General features: G+C 37.3%; 1 protein-coding gene across 2 annotated transcripts in view; it reads left to right on the top strand.

The window, feature by feature from the left end:
* Positions 1–18,464, top strand: part of LAMA2 (laminin subunit alpha 2) — a 603,226-nt gene that overhangs the window by 137,938 nt on the left and 446,824 nt on the right. For both annotated transcript variants that reach the window (XM_057311058.1, XM_057311057.1), the window contains exon 2: positions 11,273–11,443. In XM_057311058.1, coding sequence (XP_057167041.1) covers positions 11,273–11,443 — 171 coding nt within the window. The remainder of the gene's footprint in view (positions 1–11,272; positions 11,444–18,464) is intronic.

The following is an 18,464-nucleotide window of genomic DNA, read 5'->3' as shown; positions in this document are numbered from 1 at the left end:
ACCATATGAACATAATTTAGGGTCTTCGTATCCACCTGGCTTCTTGACCAGAAGCAACAGAAATCACCAACATTGTTTAACTTAAGCAGAAATGTATTTGAAGGAATTTGCAGAATTGTCGGAAAGTTCTGAACACAAGGCTTGGGAGATGGTGCTCATCAAGGCCATTTCACTGCCTTGAATTATTCACTGCCTGAATAATCTAGGCAGGGTCTTTTTACAGATGTTGCCCTTAACCCCTTACTTCCCCACGACCATTGGTACTTTTATCTCAGTCACTGTCATCTTATTTTTCTTATTCCCCAGCCCTATTCTTCAAGGGCTTGAGATGCAGAGTCCTAGGCGAAAGTCATGTGCATATGCCCAAGCCACTAAAGAAAGGGAAGAAGAAAGATCTCCCCTACTTGCACTTCCTTATCAGGAGGGTGTGTCCTACCCTCTGTACTAAGTACAATGGCAATTACTTAGGAATACAAAGGGAGGCTGGATGTTGGACAGGGAAGAAATGATAAAGATCCACCATGTTTTCAAATCTCTTGGGTTCTTTGAATTATTTCACTGAGCTAGAGTGCCAAAACAGAGTCCTACATTTCTACCAAATCTAGGGTCTGATCAGTTTAATGGCTTTGGTTTGCCAGATTTCTCTCTGGAAATCTAATCAAGTGCATCTATTTCTTCTCATTGGATAAATTTAAATTTGAGTGTTGTTACAGGCTAGTGTTATCTCTATACTCAATGATGTTATAGAGTAGAAATCCATCGTAAAGGGTATTAACATTTCAGTGTGATGACGGTTATAATAAAATATCAACTAAGTACTATGTAGACACCAAGAAGGAAACAACAGATTTTGTGTGGCAAAGTCAGGAAATACTTTGACAGAGCAGGGATACTTGAGCTGGGTCATGAAAGGTGAGTGGATGACCATGGCACAGAAAAAGTAAGATACTGTGGGATGGATGAGATAGCGGATGCTGCACGACAAAGAATTTTCAGAGCACCTAGTGTAGTTGTAAAGAGTAAGAGGTCAGTACACGTGACATATACAGATTAGTTTAGGGAGGTAGATAGGGGCCTAGTTATAAATGTACGGAGGACCAAGGAGTGGCTGCTTTACTATAGGCAACATAGAGGTCTTGGAAAAAAAAAGTGATGTGATCAGACTAAATTTTTAGGAAGATAATTTTCATGACACTGTGGAAGATGAACAGAAGTGGAGTCATGCAGCAAGACTAGTTAGGGGCCATTGCGGTAGAGGTAAGATAGGATAGGATATCCTTATATAAAAGTATAGACAGACAGATGAGGAGAGAATGTTAAACTAGAGACAAAAAAAAAGATGGAAGCAGAGATCTTAGCATGGTGAGAAATAAGACATATTTGTTCTCAAAGTACCTTTTAACATTTTCTGATTCCTATGGTGTAATATTAAGGCTGGTTTATGTTCACCTCTTGAGTGTGAGTGGCAGAAAACTGGGGGATAAAAATAACCGAATCAGTTAGCAGTATTTTTGTGGTTTGTCTTCGTGAAGTGATGGAGATGAGCACGTGGAACAGGTGGATGCCTTGAACTTTTTTTTAATTTTATTTATTTATTTTTAAAGATTTTATTTATTTATTCGACAGAGATAGAGACAGGCAGCGAGAGAGGGAACACAAGCAGGGGGAGTGGGAGAGGAAGAAGCAGGCTCATAGCGGAGGAGCCTGATGTGGGGCTCGATCCCATAACGCCGGGATCACGCCCTGAGCCGAAGGCAGACGCTTAACCACTGTGCCACCCAGGCGCCCCATATTTATTTATTTATTTGACAGAGAGAGACAGCCAGAGAGAGAGGGAATTCAAGCAGGGGAGTGGAAGAGGAAGAAGCAGGCTCCCAGCGGAGGAGCCTGATGTGGGTCTCGATCCCAGAACGCCGGGATCACGCCCTGAGCGGAAGGCAGACGCTTAATGACTGCGCCAGCCAGGCGCCCCGCCTTGAACTTTTAAAAAAAGAATGTATAAGTGAGGAGAGGAACTGATTTGTAAATAGCAGTTAGAAGCCAGGAGGAGGCTATTTTTCCTCTCCCAGTGGTTCTAGGGATCCACTGGGGAGATCTACAGAGTGTCACTGTCAGAGGAAATCAAGGCTTCAATTACAATAAGAAGGCTGAAGAAGTGCTTTCTTAAAACAGAGAAATTTGGAAATAAATTTTAGGACTTACAAAACCATGATGGAAGTTGGCCTGCGAGAGTGCATATGGACGGGAAGGGACAACTGGATGTCGTAAAACTGAGGAATGGTGTAGGAGGTGGAAGGAATTTTCGTTTAGAGCAGGGAGGGGAGTGAGGCTGGCGGGTCTAATTAATTCTAATCCATTTGGGATTACAGTAACTGGGTTTGAAAACTAGCAGTGCCATTTAGATTCTGGGAATTATTTTCTTCATTCGTAAAATTTAAATTCTCTTGAGGGGTCTTTGAGCTGAATTCTTTTTGCTACCAGATAACAGGCTTCTAGTTCTTCACCTAGAGAAATACCAACTAAAGCCTAAGAAACCAGTCTGAACTGCTCCATGCAGCAGATCGCGTTGAATGCATTTCTCCCCGACTCACTTGTAGTTCTTCAAAAGACAACACTATGTATTAAATATGATTCGAAGTCAAAGTTCTTTATTTTTATGAAATAAAAGCTGGAAGGATTGGAAAGCTGTACAAGGAAAACAGAGTCCCCTGCTGACTGCTGGCCTGCTGGGGTCTTGGAGAGACTTTCAGCTGTTTTGCTGATACTCTGCTTGCGTTTGCTGGTTTCCACTGATTCTAAAGGGGATTGAAAAAACAATTTTCCTCTGTGGTATCCAGCAAACTTTTCCACATTTGATTTAAGAAATGTCAATTTAGGGGCACCTGGGTGGCTCAGTCGTTAAGCGTCTGCCTTCGGCTTGGGGCATGATCCTGGTGTTATGGTATCGAGCCCCACATCAGGCTCCTCCGCCGGGAGCCTGCTTCTTCCTCTCCCACTCCTCCTGCTTGTGTTCCCTCTCTCGCTGGCTGTCTCTATCTCTGTCGAATAAATAAATCTTAAAAAAAAAAAAAAAAAGAAATGTCAATTTAAAACTTTATTGTTACTGCTATTGACAATTTATAAAAGCGAAAAAAATGATATAAATCACATATATACATATGTGCATCTACATATGTGTATATGTATAGCTGGTTATATATAGATATATACATACACACATATATATGCATGTATAATATTTCTATAGGTTCTTAGCCAAATTTTATTGAAATTTCCTCACATACAGAGAAGTTGAAAGAATCATATAGTAAACACTCATACGCTCAGCATCTAGATTCTAAAATTAATATCTCGCTATATTTGCTTTATTATACATCTATTCATCTGTACACAACTGTCTATCATATATTTTGATCCCTTGGAAACTTCATTCCTCAGCTCTTCATCATGAATATCATTAGGATTCAATATTGGTTTACTTTCTTTTTTAAGGTCAAACGTACCTATGGTGAAATGCACAAGTCCTCACTGGGTGTAGCATGCACTCATTGAGTGTAACATTCAATAAGCTTTAACAAATGTACACACTTGTATAACACAAACCCCTATCAGGAGTATTACCGTCACCCCAGAAATGGTCTTATGCTTCTTTGCAGTCAGTCTCTAACCCTCAAATCAACCAGTTTTTTTCTGTTTTATTTTCCCAATAGATTTGTCTGTTCTAAAAAGTCAAATAAATAAATAATAGGATATGCACTCTTTTTTGTAAAGCTTCTTTTATTTGGCAAAATGCTTTTGAGAGTCATCTCGTTCCATGTATCAGTAGTTTGCTCTACGTTAGAGCTGAATAGTATCCCATTGTGTGAATAAGCCACAGTTTCTGCATCAGTTCTCCCACTGATAAAAACCTGAGCTGTTTCCAGATTTGGTTATTATGATAAGAGCTTCCATGAACATTTTTGCATAGATCTTTTCATGGGCATGTACTATTATTTCTCTTGGGATTTTACCTAAGGGTAGAATGTCAGGGTCATGAAGTAGGTCTAGGTTTAAATTTATTAAAAAACTGCCTAACTCTTTTCTAATGTAGTAGTACTAATTTATGCTCCCGACAGTAATGGGGTAGAGTTCCGGTTGCTCCACAAACTTTCAAACATTTGATGCTGTCAATCTTTTTAATAATCTACCACTTACTGTAAAGCATAAGAACCTTGAAAATATGTAGGCCTACTTACCATGATCTCTCCACCCACCATTTCTTTGTTATAATTGTCATCTGTATTACATTAACATACATTGTCTCACTCCCTGGCCCCTGCAAAGTTATAATTTTTCCTTTAAACATTAAAATGGTTTTAAAGACTTGGAAAAAAGTCTCACTTTATATTCAAGTTTACTTACACTTTTTTTCTCTCATCTCAATTTTCTATTAATCCCATGCTGTGATTTTTTTAATACTCTAGATACTGCATTTTTCAGTCCTAGAATTTATATTTGTTTTTGTTTTTTGGTTTTTGTTATTGGTAGTTTCTATTCCTCTACTTGGATTTCCTATTTGTCTTTTCATTATAAGCATATTTTTGGGTGTCCTTGATCAGAGGTTTAAAGGTGCTTAAAAATGTTTGTATGCTAACTCCAACATCGGGTTGATATCAGTGTTGGTCTTTATTCATTGCTTTTCTTTAAATGTGGGTAGCATTTTATTGTTTCTTTGTAAGTTTAATATTTTTTTTTAAAAATGCAGTCTGGACATTGTGAATGATATATTGTAGAAACCCAGGATTCTGTTATGTTTTTCTGAAGAATAGTCTTCCATTTTTAGTTTTTGTGTTATATCGGTTGGCTATCTTCTGTGGACTCAAACACTAAACTTTACTCTCCCCTGGGGAATGCAGCTACTGTGGATTCCTGTTTTGTTCTTTTAGCCCCAGTTGGAGTACAGGCTGGGCCATATTCAGGTCTGGCATCAGTGAAGGATTTAGGAAGTGTTCATACACATATTTTAGGCTCCTTTTATGTGTTTTTCTCTTTTCCAGCATTTTTTCTTCACTTTATCGCAGCTATGGTTGTTCTTAGTTGTGTTCTCTGGTTTTTAAGATTGTTTAGAAAAAGACAGACAGGTGAAAGAAACTGTGGAATTCCGTTTGCCACTGTGCCTGGTGCAGTTTGAAACACATTCAATATCTTCCTTTTTCTAAGCATACACATCCTTTCCACCTTACCTGTTTTGGGTTGTCCTCCATTGTTTTCAGGCATTTGGTTTTTTTTTTTTTTTTTTTTTTTTTAATATTTTGTTCAGAATTCATAGCTGTAACCTGTGAGGGGTTTGGTTCTTTGGAAGCTACTCCACAATTATTAACAGTAAAACCTCTATACGCAGTTTTTAAAAATGGTTCTGCCCTTTGAAACCAGAGTGTGGGATTTTGAGGTTACAAATCATCACAATCATGCAAATGTGTACGAACGCACCACAGTATTTGGACTAGCAAGTGTAGTATAAAAACATCCAAGTGAAAATTTGGGGAATTTTCTACATGTTTGCCATATTGTAAACAATTTCTATTTTTCACATGCTATAACAGCTTTTTCTAGACTATTTATTAAATATATACATTATATAACGGAATGTATATTATTTTCTATATAGCAATCATATTCTAATCTCTAACAAAAATATATAATATAGGAAGAGTAAACATTATTTGTTTTTGTTCAGACTTTGTTCGTTATGCCACAAATCCAAGTAAATTTACTTAGTCTAGATACTATTCAGAAAAAAAAATGTCAGTCATAATCGTATGGGTAATGATGACTGGCTTTTATGTCATTAACATTACATGACCTCAAATTGAATTAAGAGGCTGTAAGTCAATACTCTATAAAGGTTCACCAGCTATTTGTAGTTCATTTACACTCACAGTGTTTACATACCTTAACCGAGCAACCCATATTGAATATAGCAATAAATATTGCTCTGCCGCTTTTGAATGGGAATAAACAGGTACAGCTTAATAGATTTAACATATAATGAAAATGGGCTGCAATCTATAATACAACCTGCTGAAGACTCAATAAAAGCTCAGATATTGACTGACTCTTCAAATTGGTTGTTAGCAACTAATTGGAGACCTTCCCTGACCAATATACTTTACTGATTTTTTAAAAAAATAAACAGCAAAATAGCTGATAAAATTTCAAAAGGCCACTGTTCCTAGGCCACAAAGCAAGGCAATTAAATCAAAAAGGTTAATTTTGAGCACATGATCAATAAGGGTAACAAACAAATCGATGGAAAGAACTGAAAGATAATAAATGTAAACTTTATTAATATCTTTGTTTATGAGTAGAAAGGTCTATGAAGCAACAACGGGGTGGCGACCGGGCAAGTTATTTCTTCTATTAAATATGTAAAGTGATAAGCTGAGGACCAGGTTTTGGCTCTTCTTGATGCCCTGTTAAGAATAAGTCTTCTAATCGGTAGGGGAAGGAAGGGATAAAGAAAGGGGGGTAATCAGAAGGGGGAATGAAGCATGAGACTATGGACTATGAGAAACAAACTGAGGGCCTCAGAGGGGAGGGGGGGTGGGGGAATGGGATAGAGTGGTGATGGGTAGTAAGGAGGGCACGTATTGCATGGTGCACTGGGTGTTATACGCAACTAATGAATCCTCGAACTTTACATCGGAAACCGGGGATGTACTGTAATGTGACTAACATAATAAAAAAACATTAAAATAAAAAAAAAAGAATAAGTCTTCTAGGTTAAAGGGCTGAGTTCAAATCTTAGTTTTCAATCTTACTAATTCATAATTTTGTGCAAATTGTATATCTTCTTTGAGCTGCATTCTCTTTATTTGTAAAATGAGACTGATAAAGTCTACACAACAGGATGACCGAGAGATTAAGTCCTATCACTTAATGAATATGAAATAGCTTCTGAAACGGTGTTACTCCTCTACCTGTCATTCTTTTAGAGCCATGTCATTTCACTCACATTTTATTCATTTAATTCTGTGGGTGAATTGGGGTGTAATCCAATTCTCTATTTTCAGACCCTACAATATACAGTAAAAGAGTTTTAACCAGCCATCTTTCCTTTCTGGCCCCCTCCCATGATTACTCAGACCTGAGAAAGTACAGGTCCAGCCAACTCAAATCAGGTCCCACACAGGGCCGCACCAAAGCAGGTCCATACCTCTGAAACAGACTCAAGGTCAGGGTCAAAGTCAAAACTAGTCAGAGCTGAGGGAGAAGACAAAGATCACAGAACAAAACTGACAGTGTCCTGGAGCAGTTTTAGAGATGGATGGCCACACCTGAGATGGCTTTTGTATAAGTAAACTGGTTTTGTTTGGAGGGATTAGGAAGGGTTGAGTACCTAAACTTAATCTTCAGGCCAGCAAGACAAGAGAGGTAGTTTTGTCCTGAAAGCAGGATGCGCGGCATATGGGCATATGTCTCCCTTCTAATTACCTACTTTGTCCTACACTATACATTTAAATTAAAAAGACCTGGGAAAAACCCACTAAAACAAATTACTAACAGTGACAAATAGGCAGCGGTTTGTTTTGATGTATATGTGAACCATTACGTATACCCCGTGTAATCTATATGTGTCTAGATCTGAAGCCATATCTGTATCTGTATATCTATATACCTGGATCTGTATCCATGTCTAAACAATCACCTAATCTAACAGGTTAAAACAATTACAAAGTCAACAACTCCATTACTCACTCAAAATTCACATAAGCTTTCAGAAACAAGTCCATACTCATGCTGTTCCCTCTGCCTGCTGTTTGCTCTTCCCTTCTTCCTTTTTTCTACCAGATAAACTATTATTTCTCCTTTGAGATTCAGCTCAGATCACTTTTCACAATAAGCCTATCTTAATAGTGTTTTCATTCTCAAATATTTTATGGTATCTGGCATACAGTACTCAGTGCATATTTGATGAAATAATAATTGTATGGTTAAATGCAAAATGGCGATGGATGACAGAAGAGAAAGACAGACAAACTTTATTTAATCATATATCATTTACCAATCCAGAGAATAAAATAAGGTAAAGAGATAATGTTTTGGGAATGATCAAATTATTTTAAAAGTCATAATGTGGTGAACCTCACAAAACTGAGGTAGTCTCCAATAAGCCTGCATATATAAGTAAAACTAAAGAAAAAGATAGTAACATTTGTACTTATTGTACTTTACCATTTAGAAAACACTCTACATTTCCTCATGAAATATGTAACAGTGGCATTATGAATGGCTAATATTTTTCTGACCAGTGATCATCTGATCATATTAGCTGTACTCATGTCACATTGGCAGAATGTCTCATTGAGTGAGGTCACAGCATACAGATGAGGGAAATGAGGTGGTTGGGGAAATAAACTTATTGGGAAGAATGAATAAGATAGTGACTGCAACTGAATAAAAAAGTAAGTTCTATCTCTAAAGGCAAGGGAAACAAAAGTAAAAATGATCTGTTGGGACTTCATCAAGATAAAAAGCTTCTGCATGGCAAAGGAAACAGCAAAACTAAAAGGCAACTTATGGAATGGGAGAAGATATTTGCAAATGACATAACAGATAAAGGGGCTCATATCCAAGATCTATAAAGAATTTCTAAAACTCAACCAAGAGGCAAAATATCCAGTCAAGAAAAGGGCAGAAGATATGAACAGACCCTTCTCCAAAAAAGACATAGAAATGACTAACAGACACATGAAAAAAATGCTCCACATCACTTGCCATCAGGGAAGGGCAAATCAAAGCCACAATGAGATATTCCTCAAGAAGTTAATAGTGGAGCTACCCTATGACTCAGCAATTGCACTCCTGGGTATTTACCCCAAAGATACAGATGTAGTGAAAAGAAGGGACACATGCACCCCAATGTTCATAGCAGCAATGTCCACAGTAGCCAAACTGTGGAAGGAGCTGAGATGCCCTTCAACAGATGACTGGATAAAGAGGATGTTGTTCATATACACAATGGAATATTACTCAGCCATCAGAAGGAATGAATACCCACCATTTGCATCTACATGGATGGAACTGAAGGGGATTATGCTAAGTGAAATAAGTCAAGCAGAGAAAGAAAATTATAATATGGTTTCACTAATATGTGGAATATAAGGAATAACGCAGAGGACCATAGGGGAAAGAAGGGAAAAGTGAAGGAGAAGAAATCAGAGAGGGAGACAAATCATGAGAGATCCAGACTCTGGGAAAAAAATTGAGGGTTGCAGAAGGGAAGGCGGTGGGGGGATGGGGTAACTGGGTAATGGGCCTTAAGGAGGGCACATGATCGGATGAGCACTGTGTATTATATGCAATTAATGAATCATTGAACACTACACCAAAAACTAACAATGTACTATATGTTGGCTAATTGAACTTAATAAAAAAAAAAAAAATTCCTCCAAAAAAAAAAAAAAAAGTAAGGTCTGAACATCTGGCAAATAAGGAAAAATTGGAAACCCCAAGTAACTATTAGCTGGAGAAAAGCACAAGGCAGGAGGGCCAGGAAGGTGGGGGCGTGGCTAGATTGGAGCAGCAGAACCAGAGTGTTTTTAAAGGCTGGTAAAGTGAGGTGAGAGATTGTTTGGAGTCAGCTTTTTGGGAGACCCTGAGAATGACTGAGATGATAAATGTGGTCTTGCCTGGTCTTATGAATTCACTTACCTCTTTGAAATTGTTGAGAGTGATTACGAACGAGAGCAAAATTATTTAAAAATCTTTTTTTATCTGCTGTACTGATATTTCTTTCAATGCAGTTCTAAGATCAACCAGGAGCACAAGTTAGCACAAGATTTATGTAGTTTCATATGATATAGTAGAGAATATGCAGTATAGTGATTAAGAGGATAGACTCTGGAGCGAGATTTCTTGGGCTCAAGTCACAGCTCTGCTATTTGCTAGCTGCAATCCTGGGCAAGTTACTGAACATCTCAATAAAATAAGGGTAATAATAGCATGTGGCTCATAAGAGTATCGCTTGTAGCAAATTAGTCCAGGAAGGTAGATTGCTAGAACAGTGCCTGACAGAATAGTGCCTGGAACATTATAAACATTCAGTGATGCTGATGGTGAGGATGAGGATGAAGATGCAGATAATGCAAAGAACATTTATGTGGCCAGTGTTTATAATCTGTTCATTTTACAAATGTATTCGGTACTTACTCCGTACCTAGCAGGTGCTAAGATTTGAAGATAGGGAAGAAAACACTTATGAACTCAAAACTCAAGGGATCTCAGTAAAACACTGGGACATAAGAATTAATAAAGAACTTTCTATCAGAGGTTGAGTTAATGTAGACCTACGTGGCACATGTATGGAGTAGAGACCACCTAGATGGTTAGCATGTTCCTTATACAAATTGAGTCAAATTATCTGTAATTTCACATGTACTTTCTCCAAGACAAGTTTTTCAGTTAGAGTGGCTTCTGATAAATGACTTTACTATATTGTCATTGAAAAGGGATCCATAAGATGCAAATACTAGACATGTATGAAACATTGACATTGAGTTGTAGAAAGTAAAGACCTGAGTTCACGTGGAATAAAGGGCCTTCTCACTCTACACTGAGATGGGTCTTTGTGATTTTATCTGAGCAAGCTTAAACTTCTGTTGTATCTAAGAAATAATTTCTGGTATGATAATGGACTACTATACTTATTGTTTCTGATAATATATTGCTATACAATATGGCCTTAGAACACAGAAGGCAGTAAAGAATGCTTTTCCAAAATCTTTCATCATTTGCTATTTTCTCCAGTTTGCGTATAAAGGAATTATAACAACCACTTAATGCTAAATAATAATTGGAACATAAAAATGACCACAGAAAACATAAATGCAAACTTGTGCAAAATCTTTACATATGACTATAGTTTACTACTAGATATAAAATAGCTGAAATGGAAGATGGATCTTTTGCCAACAACATGAACAGAAGATTTTTTTTTTTAAGTGTGTGTTAGAGACGGAACTTTCTTCCTAATTAAGTATTAGAGGTTAAAGATTAAGAAGATAGGTTTAGATTTTATATTTAAGACCCAAAAAGAGATGTTCGTTTGAGAACACATGCTATTTATATAGAGTGCTTAATTAAGTCAGATATTCAATTATCACCGATTATTTAATTTTCGATTAGTTTAATGCTCTGAAAAATATCCTATCTTAATTTTCATCCTAAAATGCAGAAAAATCATACCATGTTGTTTCTGGTCCACACATCTTCATTTGTCCTTCTTTTTCAGGTTTATTCCCTGCTGTCCTGAATCTTGCTTCTAATGCTCTTATCACCACAAATGCAACATGTGGAGAAAGAGGACCTGAAATGTATTGCAAATTGGTAGAGCATGTCCCTGGGCAGCCCGTGAGGAACCCCCAATGTCGAATCTGCAATCAAAACAGCAGCAATCCATTCCGTATGTATTTTAATATGTATTTGCTTGGCACTAGCTAGAATCTGTAACTGAGAGACTTTGAGGTGAAGTTGCATTAAAGTCAAAGGGTTTGTGGTCCCCCAAATTCCTAGAACTTTTCTTCCCTTGGGAGCTTTTTTATACCCTTTCTCTACCATCTGACAAACATCATTGGAGTTCTATATGTACCAGGTATAGTACCTGAGAATTTTCTAGCTGAAGACCTGTATCAGTCATTAGGTTTACTACCTCAGAATGGTATCTGAGGATGTGGTTATTAAAGCAGGCTTTAGGCATTCATAGGTCACTTAGGTACCAGGTACTGTGGTGAAGATCCAACGGGAGTAAAGTAGGGTCCCTCACTTCAACTAATGAAGAAATGGGCAAAAGCACGAAGTAAAGAATCAGTATACGGGCCTGAGGGAGAGAGAGGAGGGTCACAAATTCAGTCCTGGTGCAAATGAAGGCTTGCCAAAAGAAGTGATACCTAAGCTAAGATCCAAGGACAAGTATTAGCTAAGCAAGTAAAGAAGAGAGAGTGGGAAGAGAAGAAGAAATGCCAGAAAAAGAGTTCAGAATAAGACAGAAAAACTTACTTGCTGAGGGAACTACAAATAGTTAGGAATGTCTAGAACTAAAAGCATCAAAAGGCAGAATGCAGAGATAAGTCTTGTGCAGAGGCTGGATCCAGATTATGGAGGTTCTTAAACACCACAAGAGCAGTGTTTTAAGGACAGGTGTCATACAAAGCCCTCTTGCTGGCTTCTATGAACCACACTGATATCTCAGATTCATTTACATGTTTATTCGGCAAGCATTTGAACACCTGCTACTAGCAACACATTGTATTGAAGCATAATGGTAAATCGTATATAGCCCTTGACTTAAGAGACTGAGAGGGGAAATAGGAGAAGCAGAAAAGTAAACTCGGTGTTAAGGGAACATGAGAGAGGTTTTTTAACTATTCCTGGGAGAAAGTGACCCATGTACTGCAAAAATAGGAGTAAGATGAAAAGTATTATAAAAGAAAAAGCATACACAAGTCCTCAAGGTATGGAACAGCATGATACATTCAGTTAATTATGAGTAATTTGGTTTACAGGTAAAGAATTTATATAGAGAAGGGGAGGATGGTGTGCAAGAATTCTAGAGATAGAGGTTGATTTAGAGATACACATTTGGAAATTATTAAATATATATATTGGGAAGGTTAATAATGTAAATAATATCAATGAGGCGAGTTGTAATGGGGATAAAACTTCACCATTATATTATTTTAAAATCTGCTTAGTTTGGGGCGCCTGGGTGGCTCAGTCAGTTAAGGGTCTGCCGTCGGCTCAGGTCATGATCCCGGGGTCCTGGGTTCAAGCCCTGCATCAGGCTCCCTGCTGAGGAGGCTGCTTCTCCCTCTCCCTCTACTGCTCTCCCTGCTTGTGCTCTCTCCCTCTCTCTTTCTCTCAAGTAAATAAAATCTTTAAATAATAAATAAATAAAATTTGCTTAGTTTCCTTATCTTTTTAAGTTGCAAAACTTATAAAATGAAGGAAGTTTTCTCTCACAATCTACATTTTTTAATCTCAAAAGAAAGTTGGAAGGCATTGTGCATTCTTTACTAGAACTGGTTAAAGGGAAGAATGCATAGTCACCTCTCTATTGTATAAATTAGAGATGCTGAAAACATTATTTTATTTAGAGAATTGGGACTTTTGTGATTAAAACTAGTGGTCTTGTGTATCACCGAATGTTAAAAAAAAAAAAAGTTAAAAAAAATATGGTTACCATCAGAAGCCTTCCTTGCCTTTTAATGACTGGTTGTTTCTACGATGTAGATTATTATGGTATGGGCATAGGAATGGGGCATGATAGAACACATCTTATCTGTTTGCTTATTTTTGTATAGAACAATAAGGGCAAAAGACCTACGTCAAAGGCGTGTGGAAACATCAGAAGCTAAGGGAGGTAGGTCAAGTGGATTCTAGAAAGGCAATAAAGAGAAACAGAATCCAAGGCAGGAAATGAGAAGATTCAGGTACCATGCATATGAGGAAGGAAAGAATTTTCAGGAAGAATGAGTAATCCGCAATGTTAACTGCTTCCAAGATATTGAGTAAGAAAAGTGAAAAATAGATTTTCCTTGATTTTGACAATATGGGATCCATCGATAACCTTGTTAAAGCAGTCAGTGGATTGATGGTGACAAAAGCCACACCGCAGAGTTGATAAATGAGTGGTAAAGAGGACAGAAAGGAGTGTAGGAATATTCCCTCAAATATCCTTGATGTGAAAAAGACTGGAGGACTTTGACAGAGGAACATGTGGTGTTTTGAAAGTTTTCAGAGACAGGAGGCATTTGAACAAGTTTCAGTGCCGAAAGGAGAGGCCAGGAAAGTTGAGGATAAAGTTGAGAATAAAGGTGGAGTGGTAGTTCTCTAGAGGTAAAAACAGATGAGTCCCTAAACACAGGGGGAAAGCCTTAAATTAGGAGACACATATCTTTTAACTGATCAAATCAGAAAGAGGGGGGTGAGTAGAGGCAGATAGAAGGAAATATTTGGGAGGGAATTCTTATTTAATGCTTTTGATTTTCTCATTAAGACGTGTGTCTGGATCTTCTGTTAAGGAAAGGAGTAAAATTTCGATTAACAGCTTTTGGGGAATAGGAGAATTGCCGAGCCATAATGAGAATAAAGTAAGAATTCCATATGGGGTAAAATGGAAGAATCAAATGTTTGTACTGAGCCTTTACAGAGTTTTACAGAGGAAGTGGAGTGGAAGGTAAGGTGGCAAGAAAATGGAAGTAAAGGCCAGAAGATAAATGAATTGATGGACTGTGAGCTTTAGGTTCATTAGGGAGGAAATGAAGCCTGATGGGGAGGAACTGCCATTTGTTTAGACTGGTAGCGTCGATGATTTCATAAGTAATGTGAAAAAGCCCGGAGGCATGGAAATGGTGGGGATGGGATGGGGAGTGGTGGGCAGGTAGTTGGGGGTGTGCGAATGTATGTTTATGATGGGCTGGGAGGGAGAGTCAAAGTATGTAAAATTGTGTGTGTGTATACATGTGTATATATGTGTATATATGTATGTATATAAATATAAATACACATATTTATAGTTCCTGCCTATAAGTATAATGTTAGGATAGGTAAGGTTTGGATATAGAAAGCAATTAAACAAATATTTGAAACTGTAAACTCAGGGCTTATATACCTTGTGGTACATATTATAAGTAATGTAGAATTTCTGAGAAGGAAAACATTAGTGGGAACTGAAGTATCCAAAGAAGTTTCAAAGAAGGTAGTCAGAGTTAGTTGGGTATTGAAAAGCCTAATTGCCTGAGATTAGAGGGAAAGGTATTCCAGGAAAGGAGAAAAAGAAGGAGCTATGTACAGTCACAGAAACAGAATAGAAAGAAGATGCAAAGATTGGGGTGGAAAATAATTGAATGGAGACTCTTCATTGGAACAATGGATGAGATCCATTTGCCAAACGAGTCCAAGAACGACCCTGTCACTTCCCCCTTCAGAGTCTCTTGCATCTCAAGTTTTTAGGCAAGCCCATCCCACAGCTTTATATTGCGACAAAAGTGAACGGATTGTTTTAGTAACTAAGGAAGATGCAAAGGAGTTATGCTTTGTATTTCCTCATTTTTATTTACGTGAAATGTTCTTTAAACTTATCATAGTCTGGATTTACTTTGTGTGATTAATTTTAAGCTACAACTTCATTATATTTAGAAGTCCCGTTTTGGAACTAGAAATTTAGAAGGAACAATACCCTGTAAGAATAAACATCTAGCAATAAACTACATGATTGTATTTTAGGACAAGTTGGAGCAACAGATGATAAAATTTTACAAATTCATTGAACAGCTGGAATAAATCTGGCAGGTCTGTACTCAATTACCATACAAAGAAAAGGAAACTTGAACTTCCTGTTAATAGATGGTGCTTCCCAATTAGAAACTAGCAGTTTGAGAGATTTACCTCATCAATGAGTCCCTTGCCAATTTTCTGATTCAGTTAGCCCTTGGATTGACTTGTGTGGTTATCCCTGTTGAGGATGTTGTAAGTTTCTATCTCATTCTAAATAAGGGAAGTATGCCAACAATTAATCAGTATTTGCAAATTAATTATGATTAAACTTTCATAATGGGGATTATGGTTAATTGTTGATTCATCTCCCAGTCCTCGTTTTCGTGACTAATTCTCATATCAATTTGACCTGCGGTGGCAGATATCAAAATTTCCAATTAGATAGCTTCTCTCAGAATTACCTAAGAGCCACAAATTTGATTTGGAAATGTGGTTTTGTTTGTGTTTTTCTATCACATATTAAACCCACAGTCTGTAAAGAAGATTTCGGAGATGTTTGGGGAATGTTTGTGATATTTATTTTTCTTCAGAAGCATGCCAGGAACATTTCATTTATGGCTCTGACTCCTAATGTGCCAATTTCAGCACCCACTGGTAGCACAAGGGCGTTTATTTGATATTTGGTTTTGCTTATGGTATTTGCTGTCATTGTAAAGACCTGACACCTTTCGTAGGTTCAACAGAACAAGTGCTAATTATTAAATACATTCAGCAGTTTTACTTTTCAGTAATGAGATAGAACGCCTCATCTCAGTGGACTGCGAATGTGATAAGACTTGATACAAACCAAAATCCATCCAGTTGTTTAGCTGAACTAAATAATTTATCAATAAAAATAGAATATTTTTGTCCTGTCCTATGCTCTCATCTTCCCAAAAGTAACTCAAGGACAGAAGCCTCTATGTTTTTAATTAAACAAGTCATAACAGGCTCCTGTAATAAAACTAATATAGTCAAAGTATTTATTCTAAAAATGGCAAATTTAGTGAACATTCAGTTTTGAATAAAAATTTTTCTTTTGAAGATGATTTCACTTTATTATGAAATTCCTATTGCATTGAGGACTTCATTTTGCTTGGTTTTGTTGTTCTTTTCAAATTTTTTGTTAAATGCAATTCAGCTCTAATTAAGATTCAGAAGAGTATACATTTTGAACAGATGTGTAATTTATTTTATGTATATGCATAATAATGGTTAGAATATTAATAGCTGTAATGTTCCTCTCGTATCCATGTTAGTTTAGAGTTCTCATCCAAGGTATGTTTACTGGTCCATGGAAAAATGAGAAAATGAGAAATTCTGAATTTTGATTGACAACAAAATGAACGCATTTTAAAGAACTGTTCTTCATTTTGAAATTATGGTTCTTTAAAACTTTGTTGGTTTCAATCGTTCATTATTTGATGAAATAATAGTGGTGGTATATTAAATGACAGTAAAGGAGACTGGAGGTTACTGTGACTTGCATCAATGAAGAGCCAAAACTCATATCAGTTCCACAAATCTCTCTCACGTACATTTTTTAAAATTTACTTTTTTCTGAAAATCTGGGAATCACTGCTGCAGAGTGGAGTTTTGTTATCCCTATTTTAAAAATTGCACACACAATTTAAATGAGTTGCCATGGTTAAATACCAAATGGTGGAGCCAGGTGGAATATCTAGCTCCGTATACTTCAGCTCTTCATATTGCAGATCTCATGCCTTTTTCATCACCATTATCATCAGAGTACATGTCTGCATTACTAAATCGTGTAGGCAAATGGAGAGTCCATGATTGCTCTTGGTAGTGATGTGGTTTATTCATTATTTGAAGTATTCCTTCCATTTACAAAAAAGATTGTGTTCTGATCTAAAAGGTTATTATTTGAAACATCTCCCCAGAGAAGTAGTGTTAAAAAGTTCTCGAGCCTGATGCCTCAAGTCCTATGTAATCCATAATGTACAAAAGGGTAGCAGGGAAGCTAGCCTTCAGTTTGTTTACATTTCTGTGGTTAAATATGTTGACTTTCAAGTGAGAATTTAGGAAGTTAAGCACCCTTAGTGAAACCCTTAGAGTAGAAATAGGGACATCTCCATCTACCTCCACTCCTTCCATCCTCGCCTGTGAATGAGCTAGGCCTGTTTAGAAGAGAAGAAAGAAAAAAAAAAAAGGAATTTGTGTTACTTGGAAAACAAGAACATATTTCAGACAAGAACTCGTAACTAAGAACCAAAACAGGGGGTTTTGGCACCTCAGGCATAATGGCTGCTGTTGTGAGATGCACAGTGCTAAGTTGAAGTAAAGGCAAGGTTTGAAGAACGTAAGAAGGAAAGGGATGGCAAGAAAAGACAGTGGCAGGGGGTGATTGTCCACCCTCCTGTTATCTATCTCCAGTCTTCCTTTTAATGTGCAACTGGGTTCTGTTCTCATCTACCTGGAATAAAGGTGAGGGAAGATCCACATTTTGTTGGTAGGGCAGAGTTTCATGTGCTATTCTCTCCCTGCTTGCCATTATTGTCCAGACTCCTCCATTGAGTTAGTGATGATGGGGATGGGAAAATGCTAGATGGGAGGTTTGGAGTATCTTTCACTATATATATATGTTTTTAAAGATTTACTTATTTATGAGTTAGAGGACACAAACTTGAGGGGAGGGGACGAGGGAGAGGGAGAGAGAGGATCTCAAGAAGGCTCCTGGCTGAACATGGAGACCCATATGGGACTTGATCTCACAGCCCTGAGATGATGACCTGAGCCAAAACCAAGAGTTGGACTTCAACCAACTGAGCCACCCAGGTGCCCCATCTTTCATTATATTTTTAAATAGTGGTTGGAAGTTGGTCAGTTACGAACTGACTGCAAAAAGTCTCATAGGATGGATTTGACAGCATTTTATATTAAACCCAGATACATACTGGACCACTCAAGTCTTGGTAATAATGAATATGTCAGAAGGGTCAATCTTCAAGTACCTTTCAAACACAATGCAGGATTTCATGTTTTTGTTCACAAAGCAGATGGCATATGAGAGCTGCCTCAAACAGTTTTTGTTTCTTTGAATGACTGACACATCCATTGGATCTCAATATTATTTCTTCACTCTTAATTTCTGTAGTAATCTTTAAAGTTGCCTATTTTTAGTTGATGGCCAGAGTGTTGAGCAGGTT

The sequence above is a fragment of the Ursus arctos genome, unplaced genomic scaffold, assembly GCF_023065955.2.
Source record: "Ursus arctos isolate Adak ecotype North America unplaced genomic scaffold, UrsArc2.0 scaffold_13, whole genome shotgun sequence".
NCBI classification, from domain to species: Eukaryota; Metazoa; Chordata; class Mammalia; order Carnivora; family Ursidae; genus Ursus; species Ursus arctos.
Note: the sequence above shows the minus strand (reverse complement) of the source record. Positions and strands in the feature narration are given on the sequence as shown.